The 27,129-nt window shown below is 44.8% G+C and overlaps 1 protein-coding gene across 19 annotated transcripts in view; it reads right to left on the bottom strand.

The window, feature by feature from the left end:
• Positions 1–27,129, bottom strand: part of LOC116942691 (protein phosphatase EYA1-like) — a 153,949-nt gene that overhangs the window by 60,668 nt on the left and 66,152 nt on the right. For 9 of the 19 annotated variants that reach the window (XM_076067299.1, XM_032954933.2, XM_076067298.1 and 6 more), the window contains 4 exons: positions 11,221–11,276; positions 8,084–8,211; positions 5,483–5,566; positions 862–939 (listed from right to left, as the gene is read on the bottom strand). In XM_076067299.1, the coding sequence (XP_075923414.1) occupies positions 862–939; positions 5,483–5,566; positions 8,084–8,211; positions 11,221–11,276 (346 nt within the window). Of the gene's footprint in view, positions 1–861; positions 940–5,482; positions 5,567–8,083; positions 8,212–11,220; positions 11,277–16,703; positions 17,102–25,678; positions 26,076–27,129 lie in introns of those variants that run through there. The other 10 variants (XM_076067306.1, XM_076067310.1, XM_076067309.1 and 7 more) reach the window with 6 other exon arrangements.

A 27,129-nucleotide genomic window follows, 5' to 3' on the forward strand; every position in this document is an offset into this window, starting at 1 on the left:
GCTAAATTAACATTCTGGACTGTGGCTGTGCCCCTGGCCACATAATGTCCAGCGCTTGTGAGTGACATCTTAGTGTCTGCACTGTGTTGTAATAAGCAGGCAACTGGCTGGGCCTTTCCAATATAACATTGAAGCTTTGTCAGTGAGACAAGAGTGAAATAAAGTATATATATATGAGGATGTCCACCATTACACTGACATCACACCGTACCACTGCAGTGATATCAATCAAGTGCTATGCACCCGTCCTTGATTTTAAAGTGTTTTTCTTACGATTAACAAAGCTTATGAATCAACATCTGTTGCATCAACGACAAATATATTTGTTTGTTGGATTGCATCTTTCTTTAAAGCAATGTATTTCTGAAGGAATTTGCCGGAAAGCATACACGGTAACTAGAACGAAGAAATTACTCAAAGAAGTGTGATTTATTCTGATTATTGCATGCTAGATGATTCCTATAAGCATCAGGGATTCTTCTTTGTGCGATTCCAATGTTAATACCTCAAGTCTCGCCCTGCTGTACACTATGGTCCATGTATGTATGTATGTTGAACTTCTTTCGCACCGTACGCAGCCAACCGTGCTAATTGGGAGGTTGGCCCAGACCAGATATTTCACTTTGAAGTTATGCCACCTCAGGTGGTACCATCAGTGGTTCCAATTCTTTTATGCCGCCAACAACCGTGAATTATTTGGTAACCATTTAAGATCATTGCGTTCTTTAATCATCCACTATTATTAGCAATATATAAATAAATTGGCGGTACTACCATTTTGCTACCTTAGATGGTACCAATTTCTGCTTTGGCCGACAGACTATTATGGATATAAGAATAACGGCATTTGTGACCACACACCTGAACTCGAATAGCTGTCTAACGAGGCGTCTCCTGTGGATGCAGGGATGTCACTGTTGCTCATTGGTTCTGTTTTAACTGCAGGAAGGAAAACGTAAACAAGCATTCCCGGCCATTAATACACGCATCGTCAGTCCGTACAATTTGCATGCAGTAAAACATAAAAATATATATGGTCTAGTAATTGATGATGCTGTTCAGTCTTCAAGTAAAAGTTGTCATTTTCACATGGAATTTAAGAAGATTATGAGGATTTAATTCATGCGATACGTATTATTGCATTTGAAGAAGTACACATTGATACTGTAGACAGTGTTCCCAAACTACACGAATATCGACTCAAGGAAGCCAAGCAAAGTGGGAGTGTGGTTCGAACTCAGATGGGAAACTACTTGGGAATGAATACCAGGCCTAATAGACTTGGGCTACAAGGTGGCCAAAAGATCGAAGTTCCGCAAAGGATCCTTGAATCCATCGGTGTGGAGCTTTCAGCATTATTCCCTCGCATGTAGTACTTGGGATGTCTCTGGGTGCTCCGGTTTGCAACCCAAGTGAAGCCAAACTCACGGAAGGAATGTGTCAAATAGCCTTCCTGAAAGAGAGTCTCAAGACTCGATGAGACTTTCCAGGGTCAACGGGGTGTGCGCTGTTAAACCGTATGGGAACATGCTGCATAACATCTATTTCTCAGTCGCCGTGTGCTACCTCGTCATTCAGGTGTCTGCACATCAAACGTTTTGGTTGGGTGTCAACGGCAACAATGGCCCAGATCACGGCTAGGAAGCTGAGACACGCGTGGAATTCATGGACAATACCAATACCAGGAGCCCAGCGGGTCTGGGCCCATAAAATAATTCAACCAACGTTAAAGATTGTGAACAACGCAATGTTGTTGAGACAGGCTAAGAATACGGGATTGTTCATTAATGCCACGCACAGCTGTGTGACCTAATTATGACAATGAATGCTATCGTTCCGGTTATCCATAATAAAGTGAAGTGCTGCATTCATATGCATGTGCTTTTAAAACAAACAAAAAAGGCAAGTAAGTAAATAAATGTTATGGTGTTAAGCCAAATAACTGTCCCGCCGATATTTCCCTCAAGCGACAAAACCAGGTCAGCTCGGTACTCGTAGCTCTGCCGATGCACTGACCGATCGACTAATGTCGATTCTGAAGTTCACGAGACAGACTGAAGGGCTTGTTTAAGAATCAAGTTGTTTTGCGATAGGAATACGTTATAAGTAATGGCTTCACGAGACCCCTCTAGCCCCGAGAGGCCCCGTCATTCCCGACAAAGCTGAAAAAACATATATTCTGGAAAAGAATCACAAGGAAACACGACAATTGCATCTCGTGGGGGTGAATAGTTACACTCCTACTAATGCAGAAAGCGAATCGCAGATTTATTTAATTTCCACGAGACACTCCCCAACAACCTACAGATCCATTCTCTTTGCTTTCGCCCGCTGATAAGTAAAGCTTGTAATTATACCGACTTCTTAAAACGGCCACAGCTGAGGGTGAAAGTGGCTTTCAATCGTACGTCCAAATTCACTAGGCTGTGGGACAGTGCTTAGCACAAGAGATGCAACAAAGTTGTTCCAAAACTAAGGCTGGACCCCAGGGGAAATCATCAAAGTGCCTCGAGCAGCATTTGTTCCAATGTGGCTAGATAGACAGCCCCTTGAACCTGGTGTGATTAGGCTGGCTACGTGCTGCATCAAGAGTTGTTTCTGCTTCAGTGGATGGTTCTCTGCAGTGGCAGTTGGTGCCGGGGCGATATAAGTCGACAGTTTTCAATCTGGACCAACGTGGGTACCCGCGACACCGTCACGCGCACAAAGGCAGAATCGGTGAACTACAGTGAATGTGTTCTCTTTGGAAGCTAACCCAAACACCTTGGCACGCCAATATATAGTTCTCAGTTTTTTTTAAGTAGCAAGAGCATCGATTAAATGCGAATTAGTTGTGCTTGAAACATTAGACGTCAGACCTACAGCTTCTTTGGCACCAACAAGGCCTAAAGAAAAAAAATACACATTACAATTGCTATATATTCTTGGTTCTTTCAGTAAAGTCACGTTGAAGGGAACAATAAAATAATAAAATATATAAACAATAAAATTATCACGACGTTTCGACTGCAACACAAGCAGTCATCATCAGGTGTGAAAACCAACGGTAAGAATATTTGAAAGAAGTGGCGGTTTGTATTTATTTATTTTTAAACGTTAGCACCACGGATAGCGATTTGACAGTTTGTTTAGATGGACGAGTCCATCTATGTTCTATATATATAGGGCTCACAAGCACAAAAAACGACTGTGCTGGAGGACAGAATCACCAATTTTGCCGATGACCAAATCACTCCGAGTTGTGCTGATCTTATCCCATCTCAAAAGTTACGCAGGGTTGAGCCACGTGGTACTTGGATGGGAGACTTCCTGGGTATATCGGGTGTTGCAGGCTTGGACTACGAGGCCGCCTGAAGGTGGCTAGAGGACAGCAGTGGATTTTGGAATCTGTTGTGAAGCTTTGAGCGTTACCTCCTCATGTGGGTTGGCTCCAGAATACTCCGGTTCCATACCACACGCGAAACATTCGTGAATGAGATTAGCCAAACAACCCAATGTTGGGATCTACTGAAAAAGTCTTTGAACTCGGTGAGGCTTTACTGGTTAAATAAACAGCTTTATTACTTATGTACTGCAACCAAATAAATGATGCAGAGCTGACATAGCTACTCATCTGGCCATGTGTTGCAGGTGTCTTCACAAACCGTACTTTGTAAGAAAATTGGACACAAGTTGAAACCGGCAGCTCTAGAAAACCAAGGAGCTTGCCACTGAAAAGGTACTAAAAGTTTGTTCACCGACCGTCTCTACATCAAATGATCAACACTCGCTGTGCAAATCCATAACTTTTAAATGCCCCATGCTCGGAAAGAGCTTTGAATTGTCTGCCGAATCTCCGAACAATTTACCATGGCGCGCCAAACGATAGATATTTTCCCTATCCAAAACATTTTAAAGAGGTGTAAAAATGTGTTTAATTGTAAATGTCGGTTACGTAAATAATATAACTTAACAGGTGACGTAATTTAGCTCAAGTAAACAGCGTTTTGGCAGAACCAACTGCCCATGCTACACCTTTGTTAAACCTATCAGTCACTTACTAGACCATGTAAAAAGCAAACATTCGCGTGTCAAGACAGAACCCCACAGAAAAAATCCTCAGAAGTAATGTGGTTGCCAAATTAAATTTTCCAACTTGCCTACACCGAGACGGTACATTTAATTATTATTATGAAAAAATGTCTCCCCCCACTTCACTCAATCATCCTGATTAACTCCCACATCCATTTGGCTTAAATTAGATTTGGCCCCAAATCGCTGCAGTTCTCACAACAACAACAACAAAAAATCCCCCTCCATCGGATGCGGAAAGTAGAAATGTCTGCTGTGCCAGGAGTTGCCATTCATGGAGGAAGCAATGACTTCCAAATAGAGGGGGTAATGACAGAGGCAGTATAATTGAAAAATTAAGCAAAAAAAACGTAACTTATCATTACGTAAAAAAAAAAACCTTTTTGGCCTTCAGGCAGCATTTTGACACAAATAAATATATTGAAAACATGCTGCTTAATGTTTTATCTCCTCACCGAATAAGAAAGTGGAAGATTTTGACTTAAAGCTTTCGTAACTGCAGGAATTCACTCTTTGGGTCTTTAGGTAAAGTCACGAATATATAATTTTTCGATCTATGTGACTTTACCAAAGAGTATGAAGAGGAAGATGTTTGTTTTAAAAGCTGTTTCAATGTGTGTGCATGTGCATTCGTGTGCGTGACTGTGGGAACACGTGTCCAAGTATTTTAAAATGTAGCAAAAAGAATATGGAGAAACTGACTTTGGGAACGCGCCATCACATGCACAATGGCTTAAAGTTATTTTCAATTATTTCTTACCCAAGCAGTTAATCAGATGGGATTTTGAGATAGAGTGAATGCTGCAATTGCTCAGCCAATGACAGTCCTGGTTTGTTTATGGAAATATTAAACTGGGAGACCTACGCGTCACCAGATGTACGATGTCGTCTTTTTTTCAAGGGTCACAGTTCGAATTTGAATTTATAAGCAATTTACAGTCAAGCAGCTTTGAATTCATTCAAATTTGTACAGATGTCCAAGCAGCTGGCAAGGCACACAACATTAGCATCGGAAAGAAAAAAAAAGATTCTCACAGCAAAACAACCCCACACCGCACACAAACGATAACGCACCCTTTCTGCACATCCAATCAGGGGTGCAACATTCACCAAACAAGACTCCATTGCGCTAAACTCGTCGAAAACAAAGCGTGGCACAAAAGAGGGCCTCTGACGAAAAGAAAACACGGCAGTTCGGCCCGCGTGCGGGAAGCCTCTCTCTGGCACACGGTTAAGGGACACGCAGCAGCAGCGGCGGCAGCAGCGGCCAGCAGAGCACAGCTGTTGCGATTAGGCAGCGCAGGGAGGAATGCTGTTTCATGTATAAGGGAAGCGGGGTCTCTATGCACAAGCTCAGGCTTTGCACGGCACTCGATGCACAAACTGCACACGGGGGATGTGAGGCCGGTACCAGACAGGTTGGCACTCGCAGAGACTGCCTGCGAGTTACAGCTTAGAGCCCAGTCTGCCGTGTTTAGCATTGTCATGTTCTCCCCTAAAAAAAAAAAAATAAATGAGACAAAATATTATGTTTTCGCTTTTTCTCTGCTCGAGATCGCTGAAAGTCTTCCGTACATCCCGCAGCGGTTTATGAGGAACACACGAGGCATGGAAAAGCAAATGAAAGGTGCACACACGTTACATACACTGCGTAAATGTTTAGGAAATGTGGCAAATGGTGCAATGATTTTAATGAAGCAGATTTCATTTGATTACGTGTAAGTTTGCATTTTGTCAAGGGCATGTACAGTGAGGGAAAAAAGTATTTGATCCCCTGTTGATTTTGTACGTTTGCCCACTGACAAAGAAATGATCAGTCTATAATATTAATGGTAGGTTTATTTGAACAGTGAGAGACAGAATAACAACAACAAAATCCAGAAAAACACATGTCAAAAATGTTATAAATTGATTGGCATTTTAATGAAGGAAATAAGTATGACCCCTCTGCAAAACATGACTTAGTACTTGGTGGCAAAACCCTTGTTGGCAATCACAGAGGTCAAACGTTTCTTGTAGTTGGCCACCAGGTTTACACACATCTCAGGAGGGATTTTGTCCCACTCCTCTTTGCAGATCTTCTCCAAGTCATTAAGGTTTCGAGGCTGACGTTTGGCAACTCGAACCTTCAGCTCCCTCCACAGATTTTCTATGGGATTAAGGTCTGGAGACTGGCTAGGCCACTCCAGGACCTTAATGTGCTTCTTCTTGAACCACTCCTTTGTTGCTTTGGCCGTGTGTTTTTGGGTCATTGTCATGCTGGAATACCCATCCACGACCCATTTTCAATGCCCTGGCTGAGGGAAGGAGGTTCTCACCCAAAATTTGACGGTACATGGCCCCGTCCATTGTCCCTTTGATGCGGTGAAGTTGTCCTGTCCCCTGGGCAGAAAAACACTTCCAAAGCAATAATGTTTACACCTCCATGTTTGACGGTGGGGATGGTGTTCTTGGGGTCATAGGCAGCATTCCTGCTCCTCCAAACACGGCGAGTTGAGTTGATGCAAAAGAGCTCCATTTTGGTCTCATCTGACCACAACACTTTCACCCAGTTGTCCTCTGAATCATTCAGATGTTCATTGGCAAACTTCAGTCCTTCACAGCGTAGTGTGTTACCAATTGTTTTCTTGGTGACTATGGTTCCAGCTGCCTTGAGATCATTGATAAGATCCTCCCGTGTAGTTCTGGGCTGATTCCTCACCGTTCTCATTATCATTGCAACTCCACGAGGTGAGATCTTGCATGGAGCCCCAGGCCGAGGGAGACTGACAGTTCTTTTGTGTTTCTTCCATTTGCGAATAATCGCACCAACTGTTGGCAGCTTCTCACCAAGCTGCTTGACAATGGTCTTGTAGCCCATTCCAGCCTTGTGTAGGTCTACAATCTTGTCCCTGACATCCTTGGAGAGCTCTTTGGTCTCGGCCATGGTGGAGAGTTTGGAATCTGATTGATTGATTGCTTCTGTGGACAGGTGTCTTTTATACAGGTAACAAGCTGAGATTAGGAGCACTCCCTTTAAGAGTGTTCTCCTAATCTCAGCTCGTTACCTGTATAAAAGACACCTGGGAGCCAGAAATCTTTCTGATTGAGAGGGGGTCAAATACTTATTTCCCTCATTAAAATGCGAATCAATTTATAACATTTTGAAATGCGTTTTTCTGGATTTTTGTTGCTGTTATTTTGTCTCTCACTGTTCAAATAAACCTTCTATTAAAATTATAGACTGATAATTTCTTTGTCAGTGGGCAAACGTACAAAATCAGCAGGGGATCAAATACTTTTTTCCCTCACTGTATCTATCAATGCGTAAGCCAATGGCTGTAGTAAAACTTAAACATTTCTCTCAAAAGATAAAAATGTACTTTGAAAGCCATGTCAATAAGAGCACCAAACAAAATATCAACTATTTCAGAAACACCGTATGTTAAACTGGGAAACTAAATTGTGTTTATAATGAATAAAAGGACATTGTTTTTGTTGCTACCAAACAACAAACACCAGGAATAAAAAAAATAGTCCATGATCTCATTAACCAAAATGTTATTAATATTATTTAATTTATTTTATGCAGTTAACTGAACCCTGTTTGTCTACTTCTAATTGCATTTCTCACAAACCATCGTGATGGCACGAAATACCTTCTGTACAATTAATAATAATAATACTTTTATTTTATATAGCGTAATTCATACACATAGCATCCCATAATGCTGAATATTAATTACGTATAAGGACCAAATCTCAAATAAAGCCACTTCCAAGCAAATCGAAACTCTACCAACCAAGTAAAATGAAAAATGAATAAACTAATTAAGAAATGGAACCAAAACAAAAAGCACAAACAAAAAACAGAGAAATTAGTCCGCGAGATCACATCCCAGTTGTTGCTGACGCCCGCTGCACAATGAGACGCAACGGGAAGCTGTGTACGTATGCACGTTGAACTTTTTAAACACCGTACCGTAGCCAACCGTGCTATAATCGGAGGCGCGGGGTGTACGACGGCACGCACCTTCCGTCCCATCAGGAGTGACGGAGTTCGTGGTAACGGTCGAGCTGCCAATCTTCGCTCCGCCCGGAGAGTCGCTGCTTCCACTCAAATGACTTGGCGGGCTGGCTATCTCCTGCATTTCCATAGACCTGCGGAGAGACGCGAGTGCGCGCCAACGGAGGAGCGACGTGATCGCTAAATGCAGCGAAGGGATCGTGGGGGAGCTTGCGACACGGGGAACGAGGGGGCGCCCCAGGAGCCCGACCCACACTTTGGAATTTGGGGGGTGCCCTACGAGACGATGGTTCCCGGCGGTCATTTAGTTAGATTGCGGATGCAAAGTCGCACGGTAGTAGCTAACGCTATCGTTAATTACTATTGCCGTGCTTTGTGCTGCACCGACAACCCATAGTTAATGAAAGAAAGTCATGCGAATGGCCCATCGACGTAGACATCCCCTGATTAATAAAAGTTTAAATTTGAACAAGGCTTTCAAATGTTGTGAGCGTCTCGCAATCATGAGGGAAAATGCTGGGAGGGCGGGAAGGGGATCCGTATACCCACAGTGGCTGCAGCGCTGGATAATTGCACCCGCATAAAAGAGACCAGAATAAGAAATCCTCCATCAGACTGCAGCACGGTAACAGGTTCACGTCCACGTTATGAAGAGACTAGAAAATCACAAGTTACCATGCAGGCGCTCCCATCTCATCGCTACACATTGCATCTTCCTGCTCGAAACATTAATAACGTTAGTCAAGAGTGAGCAGGGATGCACGCAAGCGTATTCGCGTGCGTTGCCACAGAGCCGCGCAAACCGAGGCGCGCGAGGGAAATTTTGAACAAGCTCACAACGCGAGCGGGGGCTGAGGACGAGCGGGAGCTTAACCGAGCGCTGCTGCGGGCGCTGGATTTGACGCGTAAATCGATGCCGCTTGACCGCCGAGCCAAATAAATATTTCTCAGCTGGCGGCAGCGAAGAGCACGCAGAGGCGGCCGTGCGTGGCAAAGCGGGGCAAAAACCCGACAACATGAAAGCAACGGCAAGTCCAAGAAAAGCAAAGCGGAGATGGTCACAATATGTGCCAGCACAGAGATGTGCCGCTATTCGTACGTACTCCTCCCCAAACCCCCACAATCCCCCCCCCCCACCCGCAAAATGTTGTGCAAGCAGCGGCGAGGGAGCTTCTCAGGCCACGTGCTTTTTGCAAAGACGATCTGCGGCTAATTTTAACAATGAGCAAGCAGAGCATCATGGGAAGGAAAGAAACCAATGGATGAAGAAAATGAAGAAATGTGCTTTCACTACGCAACACAATGTAGGGCTATCTTAATGAACGTGGAGGCACAAGCGCACACCTGTATTCCTTTTAAAATAAAGGATTCATAATCTAACTTGACAGTAGATGTACTCTCAATTAAAATAAAATATGGATTATTTAATTCCACGGAGGGCTCACTTTGTCAACGAAATGATAATAATGCACTCCATGTCGCCCTGCATTTGGATGTTTGGCCAGTTCCATTAATGATAAGTTTGTCATGTGGGAGGACGCCAGAGTACATGTAGAATCCCAGAAATCTGTCATCAAAATGTTAACCAGAATTGAGCCTGCTTAGCTTCTAAGATCTGATGATCAGGGTGCATCCAAAGACATTTAGTTGCACTGTTTTTTGTGCAATATATATGGCTAAATTTGGACACAAAAAAACTATTGGAGTCTTATGAATATTACTTGTTGTTATATTCTCGTAACTTATTGTTTTTTTTTTATCTACCCCTTACAGCAGTGTGGGGTATATTTGTGCAAAGCTATTTTAATGTATCCGCTGTAATGCTGTTCTGTGTCAAAAGACAAAAAAAAAAGTCGGCTTTCCTTTTCCGATTTATAAAAAAAAAACCCTGTAACATGACGTGTGTGACCTGCAAGGCTGGACGGTGTGTTTATTGTTGTAGTGTACCGTTCATCGGATACGTAAATAAAGTACAAAAAAAGAGAAACCCCTGTGGATAAGTTCCAGGAATATTAAAAAAAATATTCTGAAAAAAATTAGCAATGGCCCTTACGACGTGCCTTTGAGGCCCACACAGAGAAGGCCGCTCGCTGAACCACCCCGAAAACTTCATTCGGCTACTGAATGCTGCAACGTTCAAAGTTCATCATTTGCGAGGCACGGCAAGCCCCTCTTTGCTTATGCGCCACAATGCAAAACACGGCGTGGTAACATTTTCCCCCGCGTAGCGCCATTGCCTACGTATTATTTTATTCCCGCCTAGAGGGTAAGAGAGCATTAAACACATGGTATCGCTCGGCTTTCAACCACACTTGTGACAGCAAACACATTTTTTATTTCTTTTATTTTTTTTTCCCCTTCCACAACCAACAAGGTCCACGTATACATTCGTCAAATTGTGACCCAGCGTAAGGGGCGTGGAAGGCGGCACGGTGAACAAGCCATTGCAAAACGTAGCCTTTTTCTGTGGGTTTTTTTAAGTTCCAATAAGGGCGGACCATAATGGCATGCGATCAAATGACAGCGCAACAATTGCATCTTCACATACTGCCAGACTAATTATATAGTACCCAGGAACAAAAATCGTGTTACATAGTGTTACAAACACATTTATTTACAGCCCCTTTTTAATCAATCGACTGCTGGAGGAAGGCCTCCCCCCACACCATGTTTGCCTTTGGTATTGTTTTTTTTTTACCATACTTTACCATGCCAGTTAGTGTATGTTGAACTTCTTTCGCAACGTACGTAGCCAAACGTGCAAATCAGAGGTGTGAACTCGGGTTTGCTCGATTCATACATAGCGAGTGCACAAACGACTGTACCACCAATGCACCAGACCAACGCATTCATACATCTATACGTATGGTTTGTTGCTGTACATTTACTGACACGATACACTATACGAGTCAACTAAAATGAATGGCAGACGTATATATATTTTAAATTCAGGATTTATATTTAGAAAAGAACTAACGTTGCAGGCAATTTCCCTTTGTAAATGTTAAAGTAACTAACTTGTGGTTCACGTCCCGTGTAAATATGAAACACAAACACTAGTTCTGTTGGGTTCATGAGGTCAGGGGAGAACACACGCACGGATGACCCCGTGGCCCACACCCCCCCCCCACATTGTTCCTTACCTCTCCTTTTGAGGCTCTGAGGCATCTGACTCGGAGTCAAGTCGAGCCTTCTTCGCCTGCAACACAAAAAGGGTACGGGCGCACGTTGAAGAGCAGACCGCGTCAGCTTTCTTTAATGCGCACGCGCGCGTGGCTTCCAACACACCACCGCTGCGGAGATGTTCACGGATGTGCCGCAGTACAGCGCTCCGGTGTTTTCAGGTTGCGATGTCTCACGTGAATTCAGTTCCCCGGGGAAGCTGCCAGCCAAGAGAGTAATGCCGAAACGGGATTGCGGTTACGGCTCGAAGAAAAAAAAACACGCACATCGGAGAGGGTCGACGCCGCTCAAAAGGCACAGCCTCTGCTGCCACCCAAAGTCAGGGCTGCGAGCAGGACTGCAAACGTCGGAGGTTCACACTGCGGGTTAAAAATAAATGTACGAACTCAAAGTCGAAAGTGTGGCTGCGGGAAGGAAAGAATGGGAAAAAAAACGCACTCGTGAAAATAAGTGGGGCCAACCGGGCCCTTATCTATTGAGTGAGACGTCACCAGCCGAGAGAAGAAACGCATCCGAGATGACGTCCATCACGGAGATGGAGCAGATGAAATCAGCTCATGTGCAGGTGGATAGGTGGATTGTTTTATCGCAGGTCCATGAGAGATGGTGACCACTTGGAGAGGCCCTCGTCCAGCACTGGCATTATCAAGGCTGTTGATGATGAGATGTTATCAACTCGACCATGGGTGGGGGGGGTGGGGTTCCCTATTCAAAATCAGTGTGAAATTTGCGGACGTTTTGCCATGGGCTTAAATTATGCCCGTGCCTTCCGAAGTCGATTGCCAAGATGAGGAAATTTCAGGCCTATGATGACTATGATCTCCTTGCTGCAGTTGGGAGGTATCACTTGTTTAGCAAAGAGGCTGCTGTCCCGAAAGTTATCGTCACGAGAATAATAACTGCGCCCTGCTGGATTATTTTACTCGTACAATGCTATGGGGGTCGGGGGGGGGTGGCGGATACAGATGACCCAGCAGACACCGCAAATCAGCGGTTACAAAAACGCTTCCCTCTCCCCGTCCGTCACGGCCGCAAAGCTCTCACACGCTTTAACGCAGACTCGTCTTCTTGTTCAGCTTATAAACAAATGTGGATTACTCACTTACAGGCCACCATTCACAATAAGAAAGCGCGCGTCAACTAGGTAATGTTAAATGATCAGTGGCTGTTCTTCTCATGTCCTGCCACCACAGTCGTATGCTTACTCAGCAATGGGGCGCATGATACATATGCAGGAGGGTTGACGTGGTGGCTCCCATCAAGATTGTTCGAATCTGTGAACGCTGCCGAACATCGACCACCACACGAATGATGGATCAGCGGCCAAATGCTGCCACGACGTCAGGGAGTGCGCGTAGCGTGCGACGCGTGGCACTTCCAAGAGCGTGCGATTCGTGCGATGGTTTTAATATCGGGAAGAAAAAAAAATCGCTCAGCTGTGCCCACATTTGTCCCGTGCGTGCCAGTGACGAGGTGGCCATGGGATCCACCACCATAAGATCGACCGCGCGTGTCGCGAGGACCGGCCAGTGACGGCTCGCTATGCTGTCCGCTGAGCCTCGACCGGCTTGCACCTCTGCAGTCGCAAGCCAAATCGCGTAATTAACTCTAATGGCCAACGCCTATCTTCGAAGGAGAAAAAAAGACCTCCCGGTCTTGCTTGTCGAGGGGGCAGGCGAGCGCGGTTGAGCCCCGTGTCACTAAGCAACGAAAAAAAACACTCGGGAGTCTGCAGTAGAACGTGACTTGAAGTGACCGCGACGGAGCTTAATATATTTAAGGATCTGCATTCGTCTGTTTGTTTGTGGCATCCTTCTGCCAGGATACTCAAAACCTCTTCTTTTTTTACGTAATATACAGCCATCGAACGACCGTTAACAACGGCCAACGCACCACAGTGGCGGCAGCATACACGAACCGTGCAAGCACAGATGCGCACGAGGCCTTTGCCGATGTGGTGCTTGGGGGGATAATCTCAATTCCTAAATTGACCGAACGATATTGAGCTGCATTCCTAGCTCCAATCAAGACGCGCGCAGTGTTCAGTGGGAAACCTTGCTGACCGCCAGCTGATTGCTGCGATTAATACCAAACTTCGAAACGCTCCAAAAGCGCCGTTGTATTGACCCGCGGACACATTCGGCACGCACGCACGCGCACGCAGACGGTGACAATACACCCGAGCCGATCTGGCCGACTGCTACAAACAAAATCACTTTGCGATCTTTTTTTTTCTTCTGTAATGTTCACATGATGTAGATCTGCTAGGACATCATTACACACTTGGACCATTACCTCAAACCACATCAGAAACGGTGTGGAGGCATTGGCATGGCGCACGGCAGCATTAATTACCCCGTTTTATAGAAGGAGCGCGAGGATTTTTACAACTGCCGCGCTAATTAAAACTACTTCTGAGCAACGCACGTCCCGCGCACGTGCGTGCCCACGGAATTGTAAATCAAAGGGAGCCTGGGTTTGGACGGCGAACAAAACATGCAGGCGGGGGGGGGGGGCACAGCAGTCATCGCACGGCACATAAACAATAACGGAGCATCTGGTGATGCGACCGTGGCACGCTGGAACGCAAACTCCACCTACGCCAAGATTCCCCACTGTCGCCCGCTGCCGGGTTGGGAGGGGGGGGGGCCCTCCAAATGTGGAGCTGACGTGGGCGAGGGCCGCCGGGGAACAACAGATACCCGAGCGCAACCCGCCGCTTGCACAAAAGAAAAAAAGTGTGCCAGCCAACATCGAGCCACAGAGGGGCTTTGCCGTGCAAATTTAGACGTGGATTTCGAACAGCTTACTCGAGCACATGCGGCTGAAAAAAGTGTTTTCATCCATTTGGAAATTAAATGTAAAATGCAATTGTCGAATGTTGGTTTCGCTATGGTGTTTTTATTGTTTCGTTTAGACAGACGCTGCTTTGTGACCCAGGTCTATGTGACCTATGTCCCCCCCCCCCCCCGCCTGAAAAGGATCCGATTCGTCTAGATGGGCTCTCACCTGGTTTAAATAAAGTTGATGGAAAAGACTTGCTCACATGCAAACGCATTCCCAGCTATGCCCAACTATGGTGAAACATTTGACGATGGCCAATTCATTTTTTTTTCTCATCTGAGCAGCAGAGTTTCATAACAAAGACAAAATAATAATCATCTCTGTGTGGCTCATAAACAACACAGCATAAATCTCAGTCACGATGAGATTTGCACATCTCTCTCACACAGGCACAATCAATACCGGCTGCCCATAACTCAGGGAATGTCATAGAAGGGCACAGCTTCCTTCCACACGTGACCCATCCAACCCAGCCTCTGCGATAACCAGTGGCCAGTTGCATGGGACACCCCAGGTGATAATCACCCTTGCTTTACATTGGCTTATATACTGAAGAGCAATTTTAATTCGGGTTTTTTTTTTTTACATGAACCGGCAATAGGTTCACACATAGGCATTCGTGCTGCCAATTGTCATCATCGTCATCAACTACCATGTTCTATGCATTGCTGGATGAAGACCTCCACATGCAGTCGCCATTCCTCGTGGTCCTGTGATGTCAAAGTATTTTAATGTATGTAGAACTTATCTTGCACAGCCAACTGTGCTAACCGGCACATGAGCTGATCTCACAATGGTATCAGATGGGACATGTTCCTCGTTATGTCACCCATTCTGTCATTGGTCTCATCCACCAGACACTAACCCTTCTGGAAATGGGTCCTTCCCAAGCTCAATGACTTGTGTTACAAGTGAAAATGACGACTTTTGAATTGTCCTGCGATCCATGTCTTCCTCAATTTGTCTCTCCGCAGAATTCCCAGCACGCATCTCCCCATGCTTCGTTGTGCACGTTTTAGCTTGTTCCATTTTGTTTTGTCACTGCTCATGTTTCGATCCATATGGGTCACGTGGCATTGCTACATATTCTCCGGCATGTAAAAGCTCGTCCGCAAGATGCCATTGCTGCTTGTGCCCGCATTTTCCTTACAGATCTACTCAACGATAAATGCCAAAAGTGCAATCAAGCAGTGGATGTATGTATGTATATTGGACTTCTTGGAGGTGAGGAGATGACCGTTGATGACGATAGAAGATGGCTGTTGACGACAAAAGCACGCAATAGTGCGCGTTCCGTTTGTGCACTGGGGAAACTGAGCCCTCCTGAGCGGCGTGGCCAAGCTTTTGCCGCTGGTTTTGACGACTTCAGATTAGGCGGGTGGCACATTCGCCCACGGAGAGTTGGGTTTCGGGATACCCAGGGGTTGTGTCGAGTTTATCTCGATGAGAGCACCAGGGTGTATAGATATATTTAGGGCTATGCGCAAGACACGCGCCGATTGTTGTTGTTTCGGCGAACCGCGCATGATCTTCGATCATGGATTTTTACCAGACTATTTTTGTGATTATGTTATAAGCACACTTTTTTTTTACTGCAAACAGTTTATTTTCCTTGACGCCAATGTGTATATTTTCAGTTTTACACGGAGGCTTTCACGACCAATAGTCATTTTACGATCCGCTGCTGGATGAACGTATGGGAGCTGTTTAACCATGCTTCCTCATGATCAGTACGGGTTGCCAAAAGGTGGTGGAGTCCCGGGCCTGTTTAGATATACAACTTGCCAATGGTTGAGAATGAAACTCAGGTCATTGCATCCAGTCCAGCATTGTGCCACTACTATCAGTTTTTTTATGCAATTATTATAAAATGAAAAGGGTTATTTAAAATTCCCCCGATTAAACCACACAGCCGAAGTAAATTTATCAATTTTAAATCACTAAATGTAAAACAATAACAAATACAACATGATACCAGTGTGCAATCATACAATTGTGATGTTTCAGTTCATCCTTATCTGGTCCCATGGTGTAAAGTACATCCTCCCTCTCTCTCTGTATGTGCTATGAAGAGGCGCTATTGCCAGAAACATCACCTGTTATCACCTGTTATATAATTTCCCTTTCAAGGCCATGGTGTTACTAATGAATGTGTTGATTTTTTGTTGTTCTTTGTACTTGTGTGTAGCACTGCCAACTGTTGTATCCCTAAATAATGTATTTTTCATCTTAAAGTTGGATGCGTAAATATTTATGCTACTTGAGCAAAAAAAAATCAAACTCAGCAAATCTAATTAATTCACAAACATCAATCACATTTGAAACAATTTACAAATTTAGACAGTCACCTAACCTGAAACTCCAGGCCAAAAGTTAATAACGCCACGTACATATTTTACACCGAATGTAATCCGCACTCGTTATACACTCAAGTTTATACGAATATAAAATGGATGTGGACTGGTTAACACTTTCCTGTTAACACAGTGCTCGTGTGGCTAATGCACATCTATAAAACACAATCTCTGCAGAACATGGCGTTCCACGAACTCACGTGTTAGCCTACCTTCAAAAGACAATGTGTAAACTTCAAACTCACCTTGCATTACCAAACTACTGAAGCAGCAGGGTGCGATCCCCCCCGACGTCCCGCCAGAGCCTATATCCTTCAGTTAAGTGACTCAAAGCTGGCGTGCAGTCTACCCTCGCACTGCCAACACAGCCAAGGACTGGCAACGCTCATTCCGCCAGAGAGCTGAACCTGGTGTAAACAAGCACTCGTGCGCTGCCCGCCCTGCTTTAACAACAAAAAAAAAAGAATTGCACGGACCCTGGCTCCGATCCGCTATTGCCAATCGCAAACAATTCGCAGCCTTGTACCTGACCCATTGCGCAGACTCTGCCCGCGAAGCTTTCAACACAAGGGCTCTGGCCAGCATCTTCGGAAAGCAATACAAGTCAACCACAGCAGGGACTGACGCTTTGATGTCTGGGAGCGAGGAGGCCGCGGCAGGAGGAGGAGGAGGGGTGCAGGGAGAGAGTGGGAAGGAGAAGCGCCAGCGGGTGGTGGGGGGGGGGGCAAGGGAGCCGGCGGAGTTCCCCCCCCCCCTCCCCCAAGCTTATCTGCCCCGTTGCTGTCACTGCAGCGAGGATGTCCGCAGGGGAATTTTTTTTTTGTTAAAGCTTGTCAATAATGGGAACAGGAAATGGTGAGTTTGCCAGCTGCAGCGACAAGGTAAGGGAGAGCGATGAAGGCGAGGAAGGCCGGCCTTCCTCGCTCTCTCTGGCTCGTCGCTCCAAGGACACACGAAGATCCAAGCCGCGTGTACTCCAACCGCCGGAATCCATCTCCGACCCCGCTGCCTCCAAGCAGCGTTGTGACAGTGTCCAGATTTGACTTCTTCATCATCATCATCATCTTAAGTTTTCTGCCCAAAGGGGCAAGTCCGTGGCTCAGGCTCCATCCCATCTGATCCCGCTCGCCCCCTCTTGACCCGACCGCCTCCGCGCTCTGTACGAGGGTTCTTGAACTAAAACTACGTTGGGGGGGGGGGGGGGGGGGGTAGCCGCAGCAGATTTTCCTTTGCAGTCTCCCCGGCAGTGCTGTTAAAACTACACACAGTATTGCACTGGGCGCATGGCACACAAGCACGGATAACAAAACAAGCTCAGAAAACCTTGTCCAGAAAACGTCCTTAAAAGAAAGAAACGACAGTCGAAATTATGGCACGAAAAATGGAAGCGCTGTGAAGAAACCGTTCCATTCATTTCATGTGGTACGATGAAGGGTCACTGCTAGCAACATCACCGACGGTATATTGTTCCTTTAAAAGGCAGCGTTGCTGACGAACGTGTTCAGTTTTTTTTTAAAGATTATAACATCGCTGAATTGTCTTAACATGTTTAAAAAATATGCATATATAGCTAATATATAGAGCAAATTTGCGGTTATTTAAAGTGTTGCTAATTTAATGTGATGTCACCTGCTACATCGGAAACACATTTATTCTAAGTCACAGTGGCCGTCAATATTTAAATGTTGTAAATGCGTTGCAGTATATTATTATTTGAATCAATGTATTTCATTGTGCAAAGACAGCTTAGGAAATGTTGCTTTAGTTGTGTGTTGTGTGTGCAATTTCGACAATGTATGAAGACTTGGTATGATGTCACCGTTTTTGGAAGAGTTTTATAATCTCAGACAGATATACAAGTACATGGAATTGTTTTTCGAAGCAGAACACAGTGAACAAAGGAATGTGTAAAAAGTTGAAATATTAAACAACGAAATAATACATCCAACAACTAATTTACTCGATTATTTCGGTAAAGTCACGTAGAAGGGAAATAATAAAATAATAAAATAATAAAACAATACAATTATCACGACGTTTCGATTGCGACACAAGCAATCATCATCAGGTATGGTTTTCACACCTGATGATTTTCACACCTGATGATGATTTTTTGTGTTGCAATCGAAACGTCGTGAGAATTGTATTGTTTTATTTTTATTATTTCCCTTCTAACCAAGAATATGAATCCCTGCAGTCACGAAAGCTTTAAATCGAAATTGTATTTACTCGATGTAAAACGTATTTTAATTAAAGCAGCACATTTTTAAATTCATGTTAGCACTTCTTTTCCTCCATACAACACAGACACACAATCCTTCCACTCCTAGTCCACAAGATCAAATGACGTACAAAAAAATCGAGGCTGCGCTTTAAATAGCCACTAGGCTACCTCAATAATTAGACCACTAGGTAATGTTGGGTCAGGATTAACGGAGACCAACAACTCACACTCTCTACTTTAGTCAAACAATAAAGATCAGTTCTAAACTCTTTTAATCTTTGTCCTAACAGTGATGGGAATTAAGCAATTACCACAACCTCGGTATGGTAATTTAATTAAAACCCACCAATCATGTAACCGTGTTAGTCACGTCAATTTTTCCTGGCTCTGAAGTTTAGCGGCCAATTGAAAATATGTTTTTCTATTGAATGTTTACGCTGAATAACAATGTTTACATTTGCTGCATATTAGCACCGCTTACATTACCAGTGTAACCGTATCTGTAACACGGCACTAGCATAGGCATTTGTAAACTAAGTGGCTTCACATCACGATCAATGTATTTATTTTCGGTAGCTTTCGGAGGGTTTTCCTAAATGTTGGGGATTTTCCACAAAAGGTACGCAAACAATCCTAGTGAATAAAAATCTAATAAAACAGCACTATTATATAATATTGATAGACCATAACCGCTGTTTGTCAATGCGCTCCTGGATGAAGGCCTCCCCAAGCGGTGTTGGAGATGGGGAGGATGTTTGTCCATACTTCACCAAGTCGGTTGACAGTCCGTGTTGGTGAAGTGTCCAGGGCGGGGAGGGGGTCACAGTTCAAATCTCGCTAGCTACCGATGTCAGTCACTGCCAGGAATGGGGGTGCTAGTGCCTAGGAGATGTGAACTGCCTCGCCCGGGATGGGTCCGATCCCGACCCAGATGCCTGTATATTTCGAGTTGGCGTGTTCTCTCCGTGGTCGCGTGGATTTTTCTCCAGGTTCTCCGAGTTTTTCCCTCCACATTTAGAAACACGCGTTTAGACTATTTGGCTGCTATAAATTTCCAAGTAATAAGCCACTTCATTGGGCTATCACTCGTGCCCAGGTCACTTCTGAAAGAGCTATATAGCTCATTGTGCCTAACCTAGTAAAATAATACATTTTCGTTTTTAGACCTACGCTGGGTTAACAGTTTCTTCCTAACCACTGCGCCACTACTTCCGACCCCAATTTTGTTATAATATTTTGCCGTGATATATGGGTTTCTGTGTACTTGTCTGTACAGTGTGTGACGCACACATGCTCGATCTCTGTGTGGGAAGTGTAACCCTTTCAACGAAAAATATAAAATTGGAGGCACGTCTATAATTGTTCCAATAAAACTGTGCGAAACAAAATCCTAATCACAAACGTATTGACACATATGAACAACACATTTTATATACGACAGCTCAAAGCCATGCTCATCCATGATACTGTGTTATGAGATATTCTGCTTTATTTTTCAACAAGGGCTTGATATATATACAGAGCTGCGTAAACTCAGAGAAGCAGAAACTACTATACGTGGGTTGATATAAATCGTAACATCGAAACACCTGCGCACATGCCTCTTATTGGGGAAAACATCAGACCGCCGAGGATGGCTCATTCAAATTCACATCAATTAAAATCCATGCCTTACATTATAACACAGTATTAAATAACTATGACAAAATCACGTGGCCTAAAATCAACCGTACCAATATATCAACGCAGTATTTTCCCCCCCGTTGCGAAATGTTTTGCCCGCTTCGAACACACAATTTACGACAGCATATGGAGTTTAAAGCAGTGGTACGTGTGCATGTACTCGATGCATTGCCGTACGCGCGACGCATTCACGAACATGCAAATTTAAAACCCATCGGAGCCAGCATCACTTTGAAAAGAGTGCTGGAGGTGCTTCGATCCAACCTGACGTTGCGCCGCTGAGCGGTAACCAACACACGTTGTTTCTTAGGGAAAGAGATCCGTCAAAAAGTAATGCCGCCGCAGCCGCACGGCTCGAATATAAAACTCCTGTCTGATAACAAGCGAGGCGAGGGTCAATGCATGCATGCAACCCCCTGCATTTATGTTATAAAAACCAACTCCACAGGAGAACAATGCAGTCCAACGCCACTAAACGGGTTTGCTTGGGACGACAGAGCTTGGCCGTTGCACCAGAGGCTTTACCTCTTGCCAAACTTCCATCGAGGGTGTGCTCCTCACAACGACGAAATTCCCACGTCTGAGCAAGGGAACAATCGGAGCTGTCCGCAAGCACGCGACTTCGCACACGCCGAAGCGTGAATTAATCTGCGGAGAAACTACACCGGGCGGCGGTGGGAGTTTCCGCTGCTATGCCACCCGAGTCCAATACAAAGACGAACACGGCAGCTGAGTGTGCCCATTTAGCCGGGCAGAAGGGAAACGCACGCAGTTCGTGCGGGAAGGATGCGCTACGGCTGGGTCAATGTTGTGGCGTTGCTTGTTGAAAGCGGACAGTAATAAATGTGGCTGTATAGGCATCTTGACCCGTACGCTCAGAATGTATCCTCTATGCATGCACCTTAGCAGCGTTCCACCATAAAACACCCAGCAAGCTTCACAAAATACCATTTAGATTTATAAAAAAAAAACTATACGCAGTTCTGAGGAATCGATAGATGCATTGCACAAAACGTCCGCTCACTGCATTGTCATAAATCCTAGTGTCTGTTTTCTTTCACTGCTATGTTCTGTTATTGTATGCTTTCGCCAACAACATGAATATAAGTAAAACATATTATAGGATGTAATAGGATGATTCTGTTTAGTATCATGTATTCTGTATGTGGCCAGAAAATACATGGATGCCCATTGCCTTTGCAGCAATGGTATTGCGTATGCTGTATTGATTTTTTGTGTTTGGCTGCTATAATAATCACCAAATCGTAAATTTAAGAATCTACAGCTGGAATGTACACGAATATTGTTTGTAAAAGATCACGGCAGACTTGGGCGATTAAATAGGTGTGCATATATAAACAGTTACAGCATTTTTTTATATTTACATTGATGTGTAATATTTAGCCAGATATGCAATATGCATAAAAATAAAGTTATTTATGTTGTTATATAATACACATTAAAATAAATAATATCTTTGGCAGTGCCTAGGTAAGGTTTTTTTTTTCCCTAAGCATTGCTTAATAAAGTCAGTGTTTTGGCCAAAAAGCCATGAAGCAAGCTTTGAAAAACTAAATAAAAAGCAGTCACCTTGCTCCATCAGCAATAATTTCAATATGTACTGCATAAACACCCCAACAACACACACACACAAATGTAAACGTACACTCGCAGAAAATCTACGAGAAGAAAAGAGTTGCTCGCCTACAGTACTGCAAAACAAAAAACTTGGTACGGACCTTCTCATTACGTGCGCACGCTGTATGAATTACAAAATGAGAAGGCCAGCAAATTTTTTTTGAAGGCCAGATCGCACAGATATTATAGTCATCTCCATTATAGTGTTGTGTTACGCCGCAATTTTTACCATTCCTGACGGTGCGCAAGACAAATGAACACCCACCCGTGCACAAAGCACTTGACCTTACAATACCAAATTATGCTTTGCTCAGACAGCTAGGCACGCTGCCTGCATTCTGTACACATGCCCCAAAAGTTTCTTAGCGCAGTCGGGTGTCCGCTCCGCTCGGTTGTATATTCAACGCACTATTAACGTGCCGCGTTCAATCGCAAAACACTTGGAAGTCTGTGGGGCGAGCTCCGCGTGCACGCCTGCTCGCCAATTTCCTCAACGCAACAGAAGACTTGCCGCAGACAGCACTGGCACAGAATTCCCGCATTCAAGGCTAAACCGCCTGCAAACGTCCTTCGCCGACAGCTCCACAGATCCGAGGTAGGAATTGCAGATGCAGCCGGGGGTGGTTTATGTCGAAGGAAATGCAGCTGCTTCTCCTTCGATACGAGATGGACAAAAGTTAACAGAAGCATATTTTTCAGATTATAAGAATTAATTTCAAGCCCTCCCTTGCCGTATTTCAAATCAAAAGTCGGCGGTGCGTTTTATAATCCGGTAAGCGGGTGTGTGGGACCAGATTTGTGGAACTTAAATTGACAAGTTTGGGGTCAGTCTTACTCTCCCCTGAGCATCTTATAACATGGAGAATCAGGAAATCATTTTGTGAATCATCCCGATGGAAGAAATGCATCGGAAATTTTTATTTTTCCCACGACATCCTTCAAACGGCGAAAATACACCTAACATGTTTATTTCAAGTACACTGTCATGTCATATGAAACAGAGTGGAAAAGGTGCAACTAAACAAAACCTTATTATTGTACGCAAACATAGTGTCATGATGGAGTATGGCCACTTAACTTCAAAAACAAATTATATTGCCGAAACACTCGGTGCCCTTATTCCGTGAGAGTTCGTAAGTACATAGTTGCGCCACTGGCAATATTTCCTGGTAACTGTGGGTTGGGCACGGGGATGGCATTACCAAGCGGAGAGAAAGACGGCAGACACAATCGTGCACTTACATTTAACAGGGGGAAATAAATCTGTTGTTTCTCTGCTCGAGCAAAGCAACCGAAACAATAAAAGATTTGATGTTTTTCTTTTTTTTACATGCGCATATTAAATAATAAGGTAAGACTAAATAACAAGGCATTAGGAAGCAAAGGTTTAAAAATTGTAAATAGCATTCTGTAAAGTATGATTAGCATGGTTGGCTATGTACGGAGCGAAAGAAGTCCAACAAAAAAAATCATTAAAAAATTATAATTACCAGGTAAGGCCCACTGAACTATATAGCTCTTTTTCAAAAGCGACCTGGCCACAAGTGATAGCCTAATAAAGTGGCTTGCCACGTGGATATTTATAACAGCCAAATACTCTAAACCCATGTTTATAAATGCGGAGGGAAAAACCAGAGGGCCCGGAGAAAAATCCACGCGGCCACGGGGAGAACATGTAAACTACAAATATTCAGCAGCCGTCCGGGTCGGGATCGAACCTATGTGCTCCTGTATACCAGGCGAGAGAGTTAACATCTCGCTACCGCGGTGCAAACGTACATACATTCTGCCAACTAATGAATTGTAAGATAATACAAAGCTGGAATTTACATATTTATATCACATGTTTAATTTAGAATTCAATCACCGAGGAAATGTTTATAATTCAGAAGAACAAGTTAATGTTTACATCTCACCATCATTGTCTGCTTAAACATCATTTTTAGCACCACCACGACTACCATATGCGTATTACAATGAGAACGATCTCTCACATTCACATTTCTCCAGTGCCTATAACCCGTCAACATCGATGATCACATTTCTCCTCCAAACTACCAGGCTGAAAAACCTTCCACGAGTAACATTTTACAAAGGTAAATGGCATTTTGAGTTGAGCGGTGGCGCACTGACTAGCGCACTGCGCTATAAGTTAGAAAGGCTTGAAAGCTCATCGGATTCCTCCAGTATCAATCAAGACTTATTATTCCCGGTCCAGAATAACATCAGTGGTTCGTGAAATCTGAACCAGTCTCCCCCGACCGCCAAACTCCCAAACTCTTTATCTATCTGCTATGACCTGCGTGGTAAAGCATGCTCAAATGACCGCTATGTTCGACATGGCATGACGAGGTTTTCACACCCAGTAGAATTGTAAATAATTTTTTAATAGTTATTAAACAGCCTGCGAGCGAACTAACTCGCAGGCTGGACTCGATCTTACGTCGTTTCACGACCGCGTCAACACATCCAGTCGCGCACACTAAAAACAATGGCCATTCGTATGCAGGCAGCGCTAACGAACGGATGAGGGACCAGTCGAAAATTATCAAAACTGCTGGTGGCCACTAGGCCCAAAGAGAAAATTAACAACAAACCATGCATTCCTCACCCCCCCTCTGCTTTTCCTTACTCTCTGAGACCACAACTAGAGGCTCCTTTAGTTCCACCAGATTATCCCGGTTGCGTTGATCCCGCGTAGCCTGCGTCTGTTTTTCGCCGTTCATGTTGTTGAAAATATAAAAAGGAAAACAAACGATTCGTGCAATAGTTTAAAGTTACTTTTCCCAGGCCCCATGGGAAAAGAAATGCTATTTTGACGCTGCCCTCTGTCTATAACGCTGAGAAACGATCTCGATAACTTTAATGCGCTCAAAGCGCAACTCTGCCCGGCATGAATGTCAGAGACGTAAACGGCAAGCTACACTTTTACAAGACAAATTATTCGCCAATCCAGAAATTGCACAAGCACACGATGTTCTCTTGCAAAGCATGTGCACGTCGCAACATTGAGCATAAAAGCCCTCGCACTACGCTTATTGTACTCTCAGGCAAATTAAAAGTCACCCGCAAACGGTATTATCCTTAAAACAAGACGCTTTATAACTGTTTAAAAAGTTTCGGCAAACCACGTTGAAAAATGAATCATGTTTTACGCATAGCTTTGCCTTTATTCCGCTGACCATTTAAAACAAACTTAAATTATGGATACGCACCAAGGTTAAATGTGCAACTCATTATAAAACACATAGCCGGTCTCTATTGCAAGCAGAGGGATGGCCGGGCACGCCGCACGCAATTAGATGCGAGCCGCACAAAGGTCCTGTGTGTTTCACCAAATGCGAGCTGGGAAACGAACGCGAATTTAGCGCCCAACACATTGTACGGCAGTCGAACAAACACAACAGCGGTGTCTCCGCCGTCTCGCTGCTAACCAAAACGCACTGCTGCCAACCAATGGCCCCGGTCGGTTATTAAGGACAGAGAAAGGGGAAAACACGTAAGAGCGACACAATGGAACGGGTGCAAACACGAACTCGCCGATGACAAACGAGCAAAATCATTCGAACAGATTCTGAAAAAAGCAAGCCATTGCAAGTTCGCTGCCTGTGGCGTCAGACTGCGCTGCTCGCTGGGATATCTGCGCTCTCACCCGGGGCTGCTACTGCTGCTTACCGTTCGGGATCACGGGCCGACTGCGCTCCCGTGCGTTCCGCAAAAACCCGCGTCCCCCGACACTTCAGCCGCCGCCGTCGCTGCCGTCGCCTCGACCACCGCCACTGTCGCATTAACAGTCCATTTCTCGGGCGCGCGTAAACAAAAAACAAAAAAAAAGGTATCCCCAGCAGCCCGAGGGCAATTTAAACAAAAATTAGCCCAAAAAACGTCCGCATGGTTTTGACTGCGGGCCAAAAGCTGCGGGCGGACACGGCCGAGCTCGGGGCTTAAACAAAAAGAAAAAAAATAAGGCGTCGGGAGGGCCGGGCGGCCGCCGCTTGAGGGACCGGGAGCTGCAAGGGAGCGACCTCGCTCGGGCGCAGCGTGGCGGCGAATGAGGCGGTGCGAGCGCTTCCCGGGCAGATAGCTTTGGTCGGTCGGAGCGGGGGGGCAACGCGGCGGCGGCGTCCGCAGGAAGAGGCCCCCCCCGCCCCCCCACGCCTCTCCCTCCGAGCTCGGCGGTGCGGGCGGCGCAGACTTAACAGACTACGAGGACGAAGCTAATCCACTAAACAAAGGAATCAAAAAGCTTCCTTCAGCATCATTCATTAGCTTAATCCTCCCTCCACCCCACCGGACTCTCCTGCCATCGCCCAAAGGGCCGTGGGGCTGAAGCACCCTTTGTTGTTCTTTAGATTGATTTGCAGTTAACGAAAAAGAAATAAATAAGCTAACGCCCCGGCGCAAGTCTCCTTGGTTTGTTGTGCTGGGTTTGGAGGAAGTTTCAGGACGAGTGATCATACAAATGCCAAGCAGTGTAAGGCGTTGTGTAGGAAAGTGCAATGGAAGGAAAGAAAGATTCAGGCGTTGTTTTTCAACGTGCGCTACCACTAAAATTTCCCATACACACAGCGCTTGCAAACGTTCGTGCGTACATGCATGCCTATGCACATCCTGCAACGCTTACTTATAAAGGTACAATGTATCTACGAATGTATAAATCATATTTATTTTCAAGGGAAAGGGAGAAACATATGCTACATATTAAAACACACTATTTAAAGGTAATAAGTATAACTTTAAGCAAGCTCGCAATTTGAATTTTTTTTTACCAAATCACAAATCTCAAGCGATGACCGTAGCCACCGCCACAGTGATGACTAAGATCATCGTCATCATCATTATTATTTGGAAAGATCCTTTACCTTGTAGAGTGTACAATAATGTCAGTTCACGGAACCTATGTTTGGGAATCTATTTCAAAGGCACGACAGAAATAAATCTGCATGTCAAGCATTCATATGCGATGCGTCTGCAGGGGCTGCATGATCAACAGCAGGCGCGCACTATAAAAACCTGCCCAAGACATCCAGAATATCTGTGCTGAATATCTCCGCAACACGGCTATTGGTGGACCCTAGAGACCGAGCTCCGTGCGTTTTTCTCTCTCTCCTACAGACGAGGGAAGC

The sequence above is a fragment of the Petromyzon marinus genome, chromosome 15, assembly GCF_048934315.1.
Source record: "Petromyzon marinus isolate PM22_M1 ecotype Great Lakes invasive population chromosome 15, UKy_Petmar_22M1.pri1.0, whole genome shotgun sequence".
Taxonomy (NCBI): domain Eukaryota; kingdom Metazoa; phylum Chordata; class Hyperoartia; order Petromyzontiformes; family Petromyzontidae; genus Petromyzon; species Petromyzon marinus.